Below are 19,609 nucleotides of genomic sequence, written 5' to 3' on the forward strand. Positions count from 1 at the left end.
TCATTGGATGAACTTAATTTCATCTTGCCACCTATATTCCATCTAAACAAATCATGTTATATCAATCCATCTTGATTGTGTTGTTTCAACACTAAATATGTTTGTAAGTGTAACATAATTTAAACATTAACATTCAGTTAATTTGATTTTTATTCAGTTAACATGTTTGTACCAAGTTAGTCTAATTAATTTAAATTCATGTTATATTGTTTAAACACTTTGGCACATCAAAAGTCAGTCTTGTTACATGAACTAGTAAAATATTTGTTTGTTACACCAATGTTAATCTTGTTGAATGAACAAATGTAATTTATGTCTGTAGTACTTACACCAATCATGTTTCAGTTAGTGTTTGTATTGCTTATGTAACCGGTGTGATTCTGCGTTGTGTCTGATAAAAAAGGTAAAAGAAAGAAAGACCTCCAAGTAAATAATTTGCCCACTCCAGCTCCTACGACCAAATACAGACAGTGGGGAAGAGGATTAGCTCAACCCACCACAGCTCCCAAGCTAGCAAGGAATACATATTCATGCTATCATTTATGGCGCCTAAAACACATTTATGACACACACATACTACACACTTATAACATCTTACAAAAACAGGCTCAATAATGACAATAACTGAATTAAAATCGCAATCATAAACATCAGGGTGGTTAAATACGAATTATGTGTGCTCTAAGGTGCTGGAAAGAAATGACACCCACCTCTCCCACAGGGGAATTGTAGAAAAAGGGGAGAGGCAAAAGGGGTACACTGTATTTATAGTATTGCACCAAAGAAGAAGAAAAGAATGAGGAGGGGCTCTAACTGATAATGAACACAACTACAGGCTTGGAGGTCCTAAAAGTCAGGTATAAAAGGAGAAGTTTGGCCGTTTAGAACACATTTTGTGTAATTATAACAATGTTATTTATGACTCTGTTACATTCACCCCCCAAGAATTACACAAAATCCTAAAGGGTACACCAAAAAAAAAATATAAACCCACAATAACAGATACAGTGGCCTCAAACAAATTCACATCGCATATACAATGAATTAGATCAGCAACATAGCTTCCTCCAAGGAGGATAAGAGACCTGAGACCTGCTCGGCGCCTAGCAAGATCCCAGGACTTTCTATAGACAAAATGAGGTGCCATTTACACCACACAAAACAGGCCATAATATCTATGGGCGTCACTATCAGACTGCACAGACTGACAAAATACAATGAACTCTGTGCCTGTATTATTCTTTTCCAAAAACAATAGCAATGAAAAACATACAGAAATAAGCAAATTCACACATCAATAACCGCTGCTTGAACAGGTTCAACACCAAGGAGTGTTTCAAGTTGAGCCATTGATTCAATCAAGCGACGAACTGGTTTAATGATTCTACCAAAACGTGTGGTAAGTCCTTGATCCACGTCCACATTTTTGGGTTCAAGAGAATGAAAAGTGTGGGACGGGAAAGCAGCAGGGGAGCCTGGGGAGGCTCCATCACCAGCCAGCCCACCAAGATCAGAAACACCCATTATGGGAGGGGTCCCATGAACGCCATCTTCGACCGGGTCAGCGGCAGATTGCTGATGGATCCATGATAGTGTGCGGTCATCACACTCGCCAATGCTGGAGACGGAATCCACAGTCCAGGTGGCAGGAGGTACAGCTCCTGTGCCCCCAAAAGATGTCACAGACCCATCCAGGTCAGACTCAGCGGGGCCACTGACAACGCTCACAGCAGGATGTGCAGCATCGTCATTCAGTGTTGTGTCCAAGGGCAAAAAGTTAACTTGAAGGAGCAGGTTGCGATGCACCACACGCTCATGACCTTCTTTGTCTCTGATACGGCAGATGTGAAGAGCAGGATCCAAGTCAACTACCGTGTACACAACAGGTTCCCATTTGTCAGAGAGCTTCCTTTTTCCTCTGACTCCCTTGTTTGCCAACAACACCTGGTCCCCTAGTGAAAGAGGCAGACCCTTCACTTTTCTGTTGTACTGGTCAGACTGGTGTCTCTGCTCCATTGTGCTGTGTTCCTGGGCTCGGAGCATGGCAGAGCGCAGGTCATCCATCAGTGACTTGACATAGGTATCATAGTCACAAATGGTGTCATCATGAAGGACATCCCGAAACATGAGGTCAACTGGCAACCTTGGCACCCTCCCAAACATCAGGTAGAATGGCGCAAAGCCGGTGGTCTCGTGTGCCGTACAGTTATACACAAACGTCATGGACTGTATCATCTGCGGCCATTTCTGCTTACATCTGGGGGGGAGGGACCGTAACATGTTTCCAAGGGTGCGATTAAATCTCTCTGTGGTACCATTACCCATGGGGTGGTATGGTGAAGTGTGGGATTTGGCAACGCCACCCAAAACCAGAAGCTCTGCAAGCAGCTCACTCTCAAAACTAGCTCCCTGGTCAGAGTGAATGCGCTGAGGGAAGCCATACACACAGAAGAATCCATCCCAGAGCTTTTTAGCGACTCTCTTAGCTGTCTGATCCTGGCATTGGAATGCATGTGCTAATTTTGTGAAGTGGTCAGTAATCACAAGGACATCCACAGACTTGTTGTTGCTGTCCTCAGCTGACCAGAAGTCAATGCACACAAGTTCCAGTGGAGCACAGGTCTTAATGCTTTCCAACGGGGCCCTAGCTGCTGGCTCTGGGGTCTTGCTGAGAACACACCTGCGGCAATTTCTCACATGACCGCGCACATCCTTCTCCATATCATACCAGAAAAAACGCTGACGAGCCAAGGAGAGTGTGCGAGGTTGACCTTGATGACCAGCATTGTCGTGTATGCCAGACAGCACCACTTGTTTTAGGGAGTCAGGTACCACAAACTGGAATCTCTTGTGTTTGGTCAGTGGGTCCCTCACGACTCTGTAGAGGACACCATTGAGGAATGTGAGCTTATCCCATTGTTTCAGGAGCCGCAACGTATGTTGGTTCTCATGACAGCGCTCACGTCTGGAGGGTCTGCGCTTACGCTCAACATAGCGGGCTACTCTGGAGATCACAGGATCCCCTGTTTGATGAGACAGGAGATCAGCACGGGACAGCGCATGAGTAACATCACAGTCAGGTGGACTGATGGAGGTTAGGTGACCAGCGAGGGATGTTGCACGCTGGCGAGAAGCAGACTCCCACTCACAGAGCGAAGACATGAGAGAAGACACGTCATCAGTTGACAGAGACACATCAAGCACAGCAGATGGTGGAGCACTGTGTATCGACTGAGGCTGACAGGTCAAACGGAAGGCATCTTGGACACTGGCATCTTTCACACCACTGACTTGCTCTAGCAGCTCAAAGTAGGGCTCCGACAGGAGCCGCTGGGCCAACGGCCTCACAAACGGTTCCCTGCTCAGGGTGTCTGCCACAATGTTCAGCTTTCCAGGAACATATTTGATCTCAAAGCAGTATGGTGCAAGCTTAGAGACCCAACGCTGTTCACAGGCATCCAGCTTTGGCTTAGTCAGAATGTATGTGAGAGGATTGTTATCAGTCCAGACAGTGAACCGATGACCCTTGAGCCAGTGGCTGAACTTATCGCACACAGCCCACTTCAGAGCCAAAAATTCGAGCCGGTGTGCTGGGTATTTGGCCTGACTGCGGCTGAGAGACTTACTAGCAAAGGCTATAGGTCTTGCTCTCTCCTCACCAGCTGGCACCTGGGATAAGACAGCACCCAGCCCATCCATGGAAGCGTCAGTTGAAAGGATGAATGGCCTCTCAAAATCAGGATGTGCCAGCACCGCACAGCTGAGGAGTGCACCTTTGAGTCCCTCAAATGCTTTCTCACAAGCAGGAGTCCAATCTTGAGGGGTGAGCTTGCGAAAAGTTCCAGGTTTCCGACTCCCATGGCAGCCTTTAGTCCTCTTCTGACCGGCAGTTAGAGCAAAGAGTGGCTTCGCAATACGAGAGCACCCTGGAATAAAATGCTGGTAAAACATCACCATGCCAAGGAAGGATCTCACTTTCCTCTGAGAAGGGGTGCAACCGTCACCATCCATAAGGTCAGTCTTCTGAAAATTGGCGATAACCCTCACTTTATCCTGATCAACCGAGACACCACCAGCATCCACGACATGACCCAAAAACCTCACAGAGCGTCTGAGAAAGTGACATTTTTTCTGCGCCAGCTTCAGATTGCTGGTCCTCAGGCGAGAGAAAACAATCTCAAGACGTCTTAGGGCCTCCTCTTCTGAAGGCGCAAACACCAGCAGGTCATCAAGATAACACAGGAGGCTGGAAAAGTTCAAATCACCAAAGATGCTGAGCATCATCCGCATGAAAGATGCTGGGCATAGACCCTGGGGAAGTCTGTTGTACTCATACAGGCCAAGAGGTGTAGTGAAAGCAGTGTACCGTCTGTCAGACTCATGGAGGGGAACGTTGTAGAACCCAGATGTGAGGTCCATGGTGCTGAAGAAAGCATTCCCACCAAGGGCAGCAAGACAGTCAGCCTGATGGGGCAGTGGGTGAGCATCCTTAATGGTTTTGGCATTGAGCCAGCGGAAGTCAGTGCATATCCTCAAGTCACCTGACTTCTTCCAAACCATTACCAGTGGCGAGGCGTATTCGCTGGTGGACTTACTGATGATGCCTTTCATCTCCATGTCTGACAGCACCTCTCGCAACTTGTGATAGTGAGCCGGGGGTACTCTGCGATAGGGAAGCCTGAAAGGGCGGTCGTCAGTGAGGTGGATACGATGGACAAAGTCTTTCACCTCACCACAGTCCAGTTTGTCTCTAGAGAACACATCTTGGTAAGTCAACACAAGCTCCACCAATTTCCTCTTCCACCCATCTGACACTTCACAGCCCTCAATATCAATGTCAGCCAACCCAGCATCTTTGAGTAGCTGTGCAGAGTCAGGCACAGAGTCTGATGAGGGGGGAAAACTGGTATGCTGGTCAGTCAGAGTCTCGCAGAGACCTTGAGTGATGGGCAGGTCCTCCACAGCAATACAAGGAAAGACATCCGCAATCTTAGCATTGCGACGAAGTGTCACAGGGCTCTCTGTTGGGTTAAGGACTTTCATAGGGACCCAACGATCTCCCCACATGGGTGTTATAATGCGCCCCACCATTATGTTCTTTGGAGTGGAACGGGCTGACGTGGGTTCCACAACGACAGTACTTCCTGGAGACACGAGGGCAGAAGGTGGCAGCTTTCCCCAAACTACATATTCTTTTTGTGGCAGGAGAGTGACACTCTTCCGCAACCTGACTGCACCTACTTTATCTGGCAACACAGGAGCAGACCACCGTGAGATACAGCTCAGCAACTGCAGGAAGTCTTCACAATCAGTGCCAGTGTAATTGGAGTTAATAAGCTCCCAGTACTTTGTATCAGCCTTCATCTTCTGAATGATGGGCCGGATCACATTGCTCCCCACGATGAGCTCATCTTTTTGCCCAGGAACCACAAATGTTGGTACAAGAAACCTAGTCCCATATACTTCAATGTCCAAATCATAGATGCATTTCGGTTGTGTGAGAAGGCCACCGCAACCAACCAGCACCACATTTTCAGGGATATGCTGCGGAATCAGAGCAACACCAGCGGCTCTTAGCTTGCTATCAGCCTCTTCACTTAGTGTGCATGACATACTTCCTGAATCAAGCATGCTTGTCAGGGAACACCGGCCACTGACCGACACTGGAGTGTAAAACAACTCACTAGCCCTGCCAACTCTTTGTGAACCCATAATAACAGTCTTCTCATCAGAGAGGCTACTACAGCAGTTAACATATATGGCTTCTGGGTCTGTTGCATTTCTGAGGGTTTCATCAACACTGCCCATGCTACCCCTCTCGTTACATGGGCTGGCTAGTTTAAAGCAGCATCGGTGGGAGGAGGGACTGAAACGCTTGGTTTCTGGTGCAACTGTGGGCATTCACGCCTCATGTGTCCAGGGTCAAAGCAGCTGTGGCATAGCTTGTACAGCCTACAATGCACATGGGTTGTGTGTTCATGTGAGCCACACACTCTGCACGAAGCACGATGAGCATTGCGGTGCCCATGGGAATGACCTGTGGGTTGTGGGCACCTAGGACCAGTGGCTAGTGATGCAGTGCACATGGACAGAACCTTGTCAAACAGTGCTACCATCTGTTGAACACCTGGCTCAGCTGGAGGAGGGCCAGAAACTGGCAAAGATGGGGGCATGACATGTAGAGTCAAAGGAGGACAAGCAGAGGGCTGCTGCACACTTACCATGCCATCAGAAGAGAGAGGCTGACATGTGGCTGCAGAGGGAACAGAGGGCATAGGATACGAGGCTGGCTCATGTGTTACTGGGACTGCTTGAGCACCGCTGGAGTGGGGCTGGCTGTTAACAGCGACAGGGCTCTGATGCGGGATGGACAGACTTGCTGTATTATGAGACAAAACACTAGACTGTCTCATTTTCCTCACATAGTTGTCCAGACGGCTCTGAACCTCAGCTGCAGTCCACTCCTCAGGGGCCTTCAGTTGAAAAGACAACGTAAGACTGTGGTCAGGACAGTGATTAATGAACATCGAAACAACCTCACTACTGGGGTCCTCTACCATCTTGCCGCGCCTGCGGAGACACTCATCAGCAGCATCAATAGACTTGTTCAACCGGATCCAGTAATCCATGGCGTTCTCACCTGGACGTGGCACAGTACTGTAGAAATCTTTCATGGGCAGGCTGGAATATGTCAAGTCGCTGAAGTTAGACCTCAGTATGTCAAACACAGCAGTAATAGGATCATTCCGATTCAACTCAGGGCGGCAACGAAGTGACACCTTGACCACATCTCTGGCTTTGCCAGTTAGTCTAGACATTAATATGGCAAACATTTCTTCATCTGTGTCACAGCTGATTCTGTGCAGATAACATCTCATCATGTCCTCCCATTCACCGATGGGAAATAGATCTGTGTTGTCACCCTTGAAGTATGGTGGAGCTTTGGTGTCTGACTGAACAACAACCTTCAGCTGGGACTGGTCATTGCAGCTCGAGGGCACATTCTGGGGAGACTGTGGCTGGGTGGGGGCTGGCTGGTGCATAGAGTTAAGAGAGGATGTGATATTTTCCCCAATTTGCTTTGCTAAGTCAGTGATCAAGCTGCTCAACATGTCACTAGTGACAGCCTGGGTGTGTGTTTGGCGTTCGCAAGCAGCTGGTGTGGAGCTAGCTGCTGGCATTAATGGTGAGTGCATCACTGGCTGGTCTACAGTGTGGGCACCAATACCCGGGACTACTGGCCTACCCCTCCCAAAAAACTTTGGAGCAATCTGATGACCCCTCCCCAAACCAAAGGTCATATTACTCCCCGCAGAGAACAGATCAGGCAAAGCGCTATCCACAGTTTCCTCACTTAACATGTTGGCCCAAGTGAGATATCACTGTTCAACAGCAAAAAAAAACGAGCCTAACCCCCACACACAATTATGCAAAACTTCACAAAACAATGAAATGTGGGGAGAAGAAGAAAAAACATCAAAGAATCAAAACACCATAGAAAATAAAATGTTGTTTTCTCCTCTCAATTAAAACAGGCTGTAAAAGCCAATATCAATAGAGAAAAAAAATTACAATCCGTGCCTGTATAATTTGAGGCAACAATATGAAACAGTGACAGAAATGATCACCTACGTATTTGCCCTTTAAGTTCACACGTGACAGAGATGCCTGCAAGCCAAATTACGGGGCATCGATCACACACGCGATATAAAAACCTGTGAGTCAAAGCGCAGGGCACAGGATTCTGGCACACAGCTGCAGAGAGGAGGCGGGAAAACAGCGGCAGCAGAAGGAGGAGGGGTGGATCGCGGATTGGCGATGTGACATCAGTCCTACAGAAGCACTTCATGCTAACAGGAAGTCATTGATTAAGGTGGAATAACACAGAGACACAACCACTCACAGCTAACCTGACCCCACTAACTGCATGTGTTTGGACTGTGGGAGGAAGCCGGAGTACCGGAGAGGACGCACACAAACACGGGAGAACATGAAGCACTGAAACAAAGATGGTGGATTTGACCTCAGGACCAGGCAGGGTTACGGGGGTCATGACCCCCCAATAATAGATCCAGCTACACTGAAACTGTCAATTTCATTTACTTTTCCTGTTTTAAAGCTATCAGGCTGCTTTGTGGCTCACTCAATACTAAACTAAGATACTTTCAGTGTGAATCATTTGCAGGAACACAGGCAGGATTTAAAGTGCAGAACTTTACAGTCTCTGTCTCAAAGTTGGTCTGAACATGCTAACAGCTCTTTGTTTTTTTCAGTTTTCACTGGTTTGATGTAATGAAAGAAATTTTAAAGAAGCAGACGATTGTTGTTATTTTAGTTCTATAGTTTCATAAATCGTGGTGTGGATCTAAGTCAACATTCAGAATAAATAAGATAATACAGCACTTTGATGGTTGCCTTTGTATTTTCCCAGCAGTGCTCAGGTTGGTTCTCGGCTACATTTACATACAGATGTTAATGTGTTCAGCAGCTGGACTCATCTGAGGAAGGAACATTGGAAAGGTGCTCAGTGCACAACTGCATCACTAATTTTATGTAAGACCCTGTGTTTTATTGTATTTATATATTTGTAACATTTGACTCAAACACTTTTGGGAAGGATGAAAATGTTTTCAGGAGGAAGTTTTTCCTTCTGTCCGACTGCAGTACACACAACACTGCGTCTCCCTCCCTTATCACAGTTCCTCAGGCTGCTGATGAGCGCCCCCTGGTGTCAGTGTTGATGACGTCATGCACAGTGAAACATAAACAGTGTCTGTTAATAAAAAATCATGTGTCCATTTTCATGTTTGCATCATGTTTCTGTAAAATCATCAGCTGTTTCTGAACCTTCTTCATTGTTTGACTCATTCCAACAGCTGTGAGCTGTGATGGAGTCAGAGCAGCTTCATCACTGATGTTCAGGTGAAGCTGAACTTAATAAACTGTAGAAATGATCAGGATTCAGGCTGGATGTGTAAAACACTTCTGTGTGAGGTCGCAGTGCTTCATATGTGTGTGTGGGCTGAAGCACACACGTGTGAGTCCTCAGAGGTTTCACACACATCACTGCACACACTTATAATCCTAGTTTAAGCTTGTGGATCATATCGGACACATCAGCAGCTCTTTGGAGACAAAGATTTGAGATTTAAGATGAGTCGTAGTCTTTCTATCCATGGTAGCTTCCACTGCTGAGGCTCGGGAAACATGAAGAGGATAATTAAGAGCAAGCATCAGCTCTGTCTCATCTAACTACACAGTATTATGATCATGCACTTATGTCTCAAACTAAGACACAATGAGACAAAATGAGTTCTGTGAGTCTTTAGATTATCAGTAAATTCTGGTGACAGTTTGACGCTCAGTGGAGCCATTTTTGGTTTGTGATGAGTGTTTTGTGAGCTTCTGTTTTGTGAATCGCTCTTTGTAATTTAGAAGATCGTGCAGAAATGTGCGCGCCCTTATCTGAGAGGACACGGAGAGAGTGTCGCAGACTCGAGGTGAGGAGATAAACCTCGGAGCTGGACGGCCTGCACGTTACCCATGTGCATCTTTTCAGTGACATCAAGTGAACCCATAATAAGCATTTCTATGTCTTAGACATCATGTCCATTTCTAATGAGAGATTATTTTTAAATGAGGGAAACCTGGTCTAACAACACGCTTCCAACAGAGCTAAAGGTTCACCACAGTGAGACGGTGGGACTCTGATAAGAACTGAAACACTGTGTATGAACAGCTGAGACAAAACTATATATAAACACTCATTTATTCCAGTTTAGTTTGCAATGATTTCAAAGTAATGTGGAACGATTCATGTTCATGAGCTGTTACAAACACAACTATTGATTTGTCTATATATGGTCGGACTACAAGGCTCGTGTTGAGGCTCTTGGAATAATGTGTGAATTACAGCAAGAAATGATGGTTTCCCATTTTACCAAAGTGGAATAAAATCACCACAGCAAAGAAATCATGTTATTGTCTGCAGCTAAAATATATGGTGAACATGGTTTTATAATAATGTGCAAACACAACCTCACTCTGCTCTATACGAGGAGCCAACCACAGCTGTCCGGGTCTTCATCCACCACCTCCACCATCTTTGCTCATCATCATTCACTTAATTGCTGATTGGTTTAAATCAAACTCCATTACAGGTTCAACTCCATCATATAACAGCATGTTGACTTTGGATCTGGTGTGCAGTGCCACCTTAAAAGATGAGGAAACTAAGAGATTACAAAAAAAGAAGTGGAGGAGTTAAAGAGCTGCAGCAGATTAACAGTTTCTGACAGTCATGTGTTAGAAATAGGACGATTAGATGAGCTGAGGGATCCATCTACTGCTCAGTGAAGCCTCATCAGAAACAGTCTCAGTGGAAGGATGGCTCTATTGTTAAGGAAGGACACAGGCAGAAAGACTGGCGTCTGTCACACAGGAACTGGACTGAAAATCAGCTGCACATATTCATCAGTACGTGCAAACATATTATAGGTGTGGAATTCAGGACAGTACCATCAGAAGTTGATCCACTGTGCAAATGTCTGATTGGCAGTGGCTTCATTTTTCACTATGAACAAACTGCTAATGCAGCATCACAGGACGTCAGCCATGGATTGGCCTCCCCAGACCTCAACATTACTGAAACATCTTAACAGAGGATGGAAACAAAGGGAACCAACATCCAAGAAAAGACCAAGACTCCAGGCTGTGCTGAATTATAAAGGTGGACTGACCTCCAGGGTCCTTAGTATCATATAAGCTCAGTTTGTGTCTTATATACTTTCCATTTATATAACAAAATATATAGAAAGGAGGGTGGTTTAAGATGTGTGTAGAGTTTTATTCATTATCTTTAGACAAACAAAGAAAGCACCATCCATTCGTCTCCAGTCTGTATGAAAAACAGGGGAAAGGTCAAATTAAAACTTTGAAATTCCTTTCACAATAAATCCATAAATAAACAAAATAAAACATAGAAAAGTGTTTAAACCCACTTTTCCATAAAGCTGTCAATAGGAAATGTTCCAGTAAACATGTCTGTGTTTCTGCTGTTTTCCTTTCATGCGTCCACAGCTGACAGGTAACCCTATTGGAGTCGCCATAGTGACGGGTGGCGTCTCAGCTTCAGCGTGTTGATGGGCACAGCCATGGTTACCACAGCTGGAGTTGGTGTACGGCGAGCTGTGAGAGGACAGAGATGGAGAACGCACATTTAACTCTTTAACAGGAGATACGTTACGACTAACAGACGACTGCTGTCTACATGATGTCTTTGCAGCCCTTATGCTACATGTTACACAACTTTTCTTCATGCAAACAAGACTGAGGTGCCACATAGTCGACACATACAGCTGATTATGATGCATGTGTTACTATTGCTATGTTCACATCATCTGCTTGGCTTTATTACTGAAAGCCTGGAGATCCTCTGACGTGTGCATGGCTGATGTGAAGTATGATTAGTCCTACATGACATCAACAGCAGAGGCAATGAAAGCTTTGTTGTTAACAGGTTGTAGGTAAAGTCAAATGTCTACTTCTACACTTGTGTTGGGTAAAGTTCTTCTCACTGCAGCAGATTTATATCTGTGCTTTCACAGGGCGTGATGTGGAGCTCAGCGCTGAGGTGCAGGTCTCCTTGGAGACGGCATCCTGGCTGAAATATTATCATGCTTCCAAAACATTTCAGCTTTTATTTTGAAAGAAACAAGACTTGAAAACGAGTCCCCTTCTTCCTCTTTGTCTTTGTTCTTCAGAGGAGTGTCACCTGGACAAACTCAGGGCTGTTCTAGAGCCTTTCTTATTATTTGACTCCATAGAAATAAAACTGAATGGAATCAAACAAAAACTCCCAAACAGCTAAAACACTTTGCTTTATTCTCTTTTTTAACAAATACGTTGAAGTCCATCCACAACAACACAGCTGAGATCTCCTTTGTAATCAAGTGTTTCCATCCTTTGTACAGATCTGCATACAAAACAATCATTTACGTCCCACAGAAGTCTAGTTACACGTAACTATACAAGAACTGGTGAATGACAGAAACATGAGACACATGATCACAGGTGATAACAAAAAGAGAAAGAATTCATGTGTTAGTGATGTTTTTCAGCCCTGATGGCTCATGTTGGAGAAACAAGCTGAGGTACGTGGAAAGTTCACACACACAAGTGGGCGTGAGCGCACACACAGAGAGAAACACAACTGAAGCATCTGTTTGTGTCATGGTCCTGAGTCTGAGGACTCAGTGTTTTGTGTTCCTTGTGCTTTTGTTCATTCAGAGTGTGTATTCTGTTGTGATTTTGCCATTTGTTAGGTTTCTGTTCTTTGCCTGCCTGCTTCCACTTCTCTGTGTTCCCTCTGTCTGTCCATGGTGTTATTGTGTCTGCTCATGAGTCTGCCTGTCAAGTTCAGTGTCCGGTCTGGTTCTCTGTGTCTGTTAGTTTCCTGTTTTATTCTGAAAGTTCATGTCTCATGTCAGTGTGTTCAGTTTTACCGCTCCCCTGTCTCGTTAGCCTTATTGCTCCCAGCTGTGTCTCCCTCCTGTGGCCCATTCCCTGATTACTCCCCGTGTATTTAAGCCCTGTGTTTTCCTGTGCTCTCTGTTGTGTCGTCTGTTTAACTCCATGTCAGTCTGCAGTATTCTGTTACCTGGTATTCATTCTGCGTCTCTCTGCCATCTCTCTTTGTGCATTTCGCTCCTCCTCCCGTGAGTGTCTGGTTTAAGTTTTGTTCTTTAGTTTTCCCAGTTTAGGTTTGTTTACTCCCCGCTCTGCTCTTCCTGTTTTGTCACTTTATCACCTCTGCAAATAAATTTTCACTCGCACCCCAGTCAGTGCCTGCATCTTGGATCCTTTTCTCAATTCACCACACGACTGCTGTGCAGCCGTGTCAGTTTGCTGTTTCTGCTTTCATCATCTCTGCTGCTGTGTCAGGCTGGGGTCTCTCAGTGACGTGGTTGAGGTGAAGTATGACGAGTATCCCTGATTCAGTCCATCGAGACAAAGGGCAAAGAAAGCTGTTGTTAACAAACTCTATGGTGATGTGGCGTTTAGCTCTGACTCTACGCTCTGCTGAATCCTTTGAACCTGCTGATCAGTAAAGCTCTACGTGCTGCAGCAGATTGACCTCATCTGTGTTCACAGGTGTGGACCTCAGCGCTGAGGTGCAGGAGACTTTCATTCAGTTCTCCCTGCAAACAGCATCCAGCCTGGAAATACTGTCATCTTTCCCACAAATGGTGCTCTTATCTCAGAGAAGAAGTCTGATGTAAATAACTGCAATCAACAGTGATGTTCTGCACAGATCACTTTTCCATTTTGCTCTCTAGATGAGTCCCAGCTGCCTGACCTTGTGTCCAGGTGATCGTCTCACTGAGGAGCTTTTGTTCTGAAAATCTCACGTCCATCACCTGTTTCCTTTTTACTATCTCTGCTCTTTCTTTATTCACAATGCTCATAATATCACACAATTATATTCATCACCTGCATGTTTTCATCCAGCTGCTGTTAGAACCAAACAAATAAAAAGGATGAAAAGCCTGAAATCCTTTGATTTCTTACATTTGAAACAAATATGAGAGCATCCCTAACAGCACAGCTGAGACCTTTGTTTTAATCAAGCCTTTGTATCGACACACTTGTAAAGATTCATATACAAAACATAATAGAATAAATCAATATAAAATACACATGATCACAAAAATGCAGCCATGTTGTGAGTTTGCATCTAAAACATGTATGTTTCCCTTTGTACAGGCAGATTTACAGCAGACAAAGCAACACGCTGATCGACTTTGACCGCTGCAAAAACAAAATACCCACCAAGTCTGAAGTCGATCAGAGGAACTGTTGACAGACTGACAGACAAACAGATGCTTGATTCATTAGTGCGATTAAATGTTCTTCTTTAGCAGCATCACTTCATGTGTTTGTGTTCCAGGAATAAAGGTCTGTTTAAACTGGACGTCTCCTCAGCATCACTCGTGCTGTCGTGGTTTCAAAGCTGTGCAGAAAGAATCTGAGGGATGATACAGAGGTGACCAAAGTTACAAACATCCAGCTGTGCTGCAAATGTTTGCAGAGCTCCAAACTCTTTGGCTTTCTGCAGAGCAAGTATGGAAGAAGCACCTGAGCTAACTTCAGTTTAGACGATATGAGGAAAAATGCTGCTTCCCAAAGTTTCCTACAAGTATCCAGTTTATATTTAGAGAAGCGAAGGCTCTTTATCCTGACAACTACTCCCTGGTGGATCCCTGTCCTGTGACAGCAGCAAAGACTGTGTATCAGTATCATCAAAGCCACTTCAATAACCAGTGTTTAAAGCTCTCTAGCAGATGGACTTCAGTGGCAGCAGCCTCTGTCTGCTGTGTACAGAAGGTTCTCTGATGAAGCACACAGCAGATGCTGCACTACAACAGCAGCAGCAGCTCAGCTTCAGTTTGCTTCGACGCCCTTTTTGACCTGTGAAACAGCAGAAAATGAAACATTTCAACACCCGTTTGTTAGCGTGAGCTATTCTGCTGTTTTTCATCATTTCACAGGTGAAATAAAATCACATTTACTTCCTGTAGGAGTGATCGTGTCCAGCCTGACTGAGACCATGTGCTCCATCCTGCACAGGTAATAAACCTCTGACATGAAGGGCTGTCAAGTAGTTTTAGACAAATGGGGGTAAAAGAGACGTTAAAAGCTTAAAGAGAAACTACATTTTCTAAGAACTGTCTGACGTTCACCTCTCACACAGTGGATACGATTCTGCCGCTGCAGGAATAATCTTTGTGCTTATGAAACTGTCCATGTGTTTGCAGAAAATGTCACATGTTCAAAGCCATCCCAGCACCTGGGGTTTGTATAAGTGCAGCTGCTGGTGGGGAGATAGTCTCACTCTTCTATATAAAGAGTCAGCAGGCAGCAGATCTTCATCTGTGATCTCCTCCATCATCACGTCTTCACTCTTCAGCAGCTATGGCTTCACTTCGTGCCCTTCTGGGAGTGGTGCTGTGCTCCTCATGGTTTCTGCTTCTGCCTCAGGCGGACTTTGATTTACAGAGTCATCCATAATATTTTTTATTTTACTGCCCATCTATTTTCATACAAATGTCTCCGTCTTATGGAAAAGGGGTGGAGCTTATCCAACGAGGACAGGCAGGGCCCCCCCAGACAGTTTAGCAGTCTATACAGGAGGCTGACCTTTGCAACATGTACTTCTATAATGACTTCACCATTTAGGTTATTTGGTTATGTTTCACCCTGGATTTTGTGTGATAATATTTATTTTGTCCACTGATTTAAAAACAACAAACTATATGAATATAAAACAGAGTGAACAACAAAACATCAGCTTTGGAAACTTTGATGTAAAATTCTGCAGTTGTTTTCTCAGATATAGCATAAATCAAACTAACATACATCAGTGTGTTATTAATGTGCACACACACACACACACACACACACACACACACACACACACACACACACACACACACGTGTTACCATAAACAGCTCTTATGCTTCTGTATGATTCTCAGTGCTTTCCATTTGCGTGTCCACAGGTTGCTGTAAGTGGTGCTTGACTGCAGTTTGCTCTCATTTCAAGTGGTTTGCTGTCACAAAGCCAACAGGAAGTCCGGCCATGGTTGAGCCAACTGAAGATGGGTTGAAGGTGGCGTCCTCGTTTCCTCTGTGAGCGCGAGAGGACAGACAAAGCAAACACCGTTTGGACAGCATTAAAATATTTACACTGATGATTAATGTTGTGTCTTTGCACCTGTAGCGATACATGTTGGAAAATGGAGACTTTAGCCACCAAGACTGACGTGCCTGGAAACTTCCCTGTGAGTACGCCCACAAAGACAGGAAACAGTTTAGCCACCGCGGTTAATCCTCCATCATCATCATCCAGTATTTTTCACATCTTTTCTTCTGCTGTTTCCCTTGTTGTCAGTCACGGGGTTTGTGACTGAAATGCGTGTGGTCGACGGGAAGCCTGACGAGTACGGCCTGAATCATTCCATCAACACCGGACGGAGTGAAACCTTTGTTGAAAACAGATTATATGGTAACGTTGCATTTAGCTTCAGTAAACTGTGAAGTTACAGCAGCAGATTTACATCACGTGGCTTCACAGGAAGTAGTCTGGACCTCAGCGCTGAGGTTCAAGCAGCTCTGCTTGCAGACGGCATCCTTCCTGAAAATGTTCTTCATCTTCCTCAAACCAGAACTTTTACATTGGTGCTGAAGTTCTATATAAAAACAGCCTGAAATACAAAGTGATGTTGTGCACTGATTACCTCACACTTTCCATGTTTCCTTCTACAGAGGAGTGTCCGCCTGAGTGTTTTGTCTGATCTGTTGTTGATCGTCTCATTGACACTGCATGCAGATCTGACACCAGGGCTGGACTGGGACAAAAAATGGTCCCGGGCATTTTGACTGGAGACCGGCCCCCCAGGTATTAAAGGAAAAACCATGAAGCCTTTGAATGAAAACAAACGCTGTTGTCACAGTGATGGACGCTGTCTTGTTGGTATACATGCATCAGTCTAATAAACTTAAACCTGCACCATCCTCCCTGTCCTGGTATTCTAAACAGGAAGTAGACTGTTGGTCGAGTTAACCTCCTGAACATCTACAACACACGGTGGAAACCTGACATTAAGACAGAGACTAGAGGTGAGACATGATCATTGCTGATTACTGATGACAGATTTAGATATATTTTCATAAACCTTTCATTTGCCACATCAATAAACAGCACGGCAGGGCAAAATATGTTTTCTAACATGGCAACCTTTAAAAAGTGAAAGGAGACAGAAAGACAGCTGAGAAAGAATCAAACGGACTTTTTGATGCATTTTACACACAGTACTGGTGCAGAATCTAGAAAATGTGGGAAACACTGGCATCATATGCAGTACTTACTTCTGAAGAAATTATGATGGGACCCTAAAAAATGACTATGTACAATAATGGATTTCTATACATTTTACATCAGATGAAAACGTTTGTTGTAAGATTCAGATAATTATTTATTAAAAGTGAGACATTTTAAATGAGAATAAGAAAGAAAAGTATTTCTTTGTGCCCCCCTCTCCCTGTTAATGCCCTACCTGCCCCCCTGGCAACACTTTGCTAGACCCGCCCCTGCACAGTTACCAGCTGTCAGCTACACAAAAAGGATCCTGGTGTTATTTGTCTCTCAGAAACAGTTCATAACTTCAACTCATTTTGGTTTTGTCATGTTTTGTTCTTTACATTGTCTTTCTTCTATATAATTGTTAAACATTTAATAAATATGTCTACAAAAAGATTTTAAAAATCAGACATTTCACACAGACACCCAAATGATTTCTGACTGATGAAGGGGGCTGAAGGTGCCCTGCTCTTGCCCAGCTTCTGCTGCTCTCTCCCTGCTCACTGTCAGCAGCTGGCAGCCTCGGTCCTGCCTGAGACTCTTCATCTATCAGTGCCAAAGAATATGGGAAATAGCAACGCACAACATGCACATTACAAAACAAGCACATGAATCAGCATTACATTCATTAGTGAAGTGCTGACGTTCGTTCCTAAACTTTGGGCCTTAATTAACATCACTGTGAACTAATGTTTGCTTTGCTTCTTAACCAGTGAAGCAGCGAGGGGCTTTCTGAGGTTCCTGCTCGTAAATGCCCAAAATGAGTCGAGTATTTCTGCAACTACAAACTCTGTTTTCATCAGAGGTGTAAATATTACAGCACTGTGTCAGAGTCACTGAGGCTGGAACACAGAAAAAGGAAGTAGATGTATTTATTTTTAGACTTTATTGCCTGGAACCACTTTAAAAATACGCTTTGGGTCACAATTAACTGCAGAAAACCAGGAATCCACATATGAACATTATCTGTGCAGAGATTTATGCTTCTGAAGGTAAACAGTGAAAACTTGCAGCACTAAATGCACAGATAGCCAGGCGTTTCACATTTTGGGACCATCTGCCAGTTTTCATTTCTTAGGTATTGAAGAGCAGAAATGATTGAATTTTATTTACATGCTTAAAAATGTTTGCTTTTGAATATTATTTGAAGAATTACCCACACACTCAGGCACTGTGGGCCTGTTTCCCTTTGCACAACCGAGTGTTGGAAACGGGCCTTTTCTCTTTAAACTCTGAGGGGCTGTAACTTTGGCTTCTATTGGCAGATTTGCATGATTGACCCTCTTTTTAAAATAGTTTTAGCCAAGAGAATCAAGCTAACATCACTGTTTTTACGTCAGCTCACGTCACACGAGCTGTTTCAAGAAAAGTCCTCCTGTCACACAGCAATGCCTACATCAATCACACCACTCTGCTTAAATAATAATAATAATGTTTAGTGAAGCAGGTGAAGCAAAGGGCTGCTTTTAATAGGCTGGGAGACCCAGGTGTGCTGCTTTAGCTGCTGAGCCTCTCATGCTAGCCTCCATCTATAAGCTGGGATCACAGGAGCACTGCAGTCCTGACTAGATCAAGGATTGTTATTCATGCAGGTGACAAAAGTTTACATTCACAGAGTCATAGGATTGAGCCTGGTTTGAAAAGCAGCTGTTTAATGCAGCTGCTTAGAGTTCACACACAGTAGAAGAATCAGACTTGAGTCACATTTCAAACACTGGAAAAATACTCAGCAAGTAACAATGAAAACAGCACAGACTCAGTATATCCTGTTCAGTCCTGTGTTTGATATGAATGTGCTGTTCAGAGAGGATCTCGTGTCCTCTTTTACAAAGCCTTTGTTTCATGATGTTTGTGTATAAATGAATGTAGGTGTGTTTCTAAGTGTGAAGGAGCCCTGGGAGAAAAGACTGAAGCTTGTGCCAAAGAACAAACAGGAAAGAAAGATCAGCATTAATGAAGACGAGCACAGAAGGAGCCCAAGCACGTGTTGCTTTTTCAGATTTCTCTAAAAGTGTGTGTTCATTTGTTCCATCCTTCACAACAAACAACAGCTGACAGACACACATGCACTCTGTGTCACTTCACAGGGGCTGATGAAAGTGGACACAGTAAAGGCAGAGCTGGACCTGCTCTACACATCCTGCACTCTGTTAACAGACTTTATTCTGCAGCATCAACAGATAAAAATATATGAAGATATAGAAACGTTTAACATTGTGACTGTTCACATTAGTGAAGCTGTTACTTTGCTGCCAGGTGGGAAAAGAAGCCTAAAGCTGAGTCTGATTAAACATCTGCTGCACCAGAGAGTTTCATGGCCCTGCTTTATCCTGTGCTTGCTGACCACCTCGTCCTGAAACCTCTTCATCATCCTCACAGTTGTGTGAAGAAAGAGGGAAGCAGGTGGAAACCATCTGTGCTGCTGTGTTCACTTGTGTGTGTGCGTCTATGGTCATATCTAATGTGTACCTACAGACAAACACAAACACCTGGCATTGCACAAGAGTCTCTATGGAGCAACCTGCAGATGTCAGAGATGTGATTAGAGGGTAAAGTGGACTAGTGAGAGCATCTATGTTGTTGTTGTCTGCTGGGGGACAGCATCAGCTCCAGAGATGCATCAGGATCAGCAAACTAATCTGCAAGGCTGCAAGTGTCACTGAAGGAGTTTGAGTCAGTGAGGGACTC

At 44.4% G+C, this 19,609-nt stretch overlaps 2 protein-coding genes across 3 annotated transcripts in view; one reads left to right on the plus strand and one right to left on the minus strand.

Moving 5' to 3' along the window:
* Positions 1-870, plus strand: part of LOC147331864 (protein NLRC3-like) — a 24,874-nt gene extending 24,004 nt beyond the window's left edge. Inside the window, exon 8 of the mRNA XM_086290467.1 lies at positions 1-870. This exon is cut by the window's left edge and continues 2,178 nt beyond it. The gene's annotated coding sequence lies outside the window, so the exon portion shown is untranslated.
* On the minus strand, positions 365-3,200 carry LOC147331865 (uncharacterized). 2 transcript variants are annotated; one of them, XM_086288164.1, is made up of 2 exons: positions 711-3,200; positions 365-510 (listed from the first exon to the last, which is right to left on the minus strand). In XM_086288164.1, exon 1 carries the CDS (start codon positions 3,160-3,162, stop codon positions 1,288-1,290), a length of 1,875 nt encoding a protein of 624 aa, XP_086144290.1. In that variant the 5' UTR covers positions 3,163-3,200; the 3' UTR covers positions 365-510; positions 711-1,287. The 2 variants fall into 2 exon arrangements, with proteins under 2 accessions (XP_086144290.1, XP_086144291.1); XM_086288165.1 differs by having other exon boundaries at positions 368-451.
* Between the last annotated feature and the right edge of the window lie 16,409 nt (positions 3,201-19,609).

This window comes from Aulonocara sp. 'chitande type north' Nkhata Bay, linkage group LG4 (genome assembly GCF_057382095.1).
Source record: "Aulonocara sp. 'chitande type north' Nkhata Bay isolate Kocher_YH1m ecotype deep benthic linkage group LG4, A_spYH_male_GT1.1, whole genome shotgun sequence".
In the NCBI taxonomy this organism is placed as follows: Eukaryota; Metazoa; Chordata; class Actinopteri; order Cichliformes; family Cichlidae; genus Aulonocara; species Aulonocara sp. 'chitande type north' Nkhata Bay.

Coding starts and splice junctions, on each gene's coding strand:
- LOC147331865 (XM_086288164.1), bottom strand. CDS start 3,162: ATGTCTTCGCTCTGTGAGTGGGAGTCTGCTTCTCGCCAGCGTGCAACA.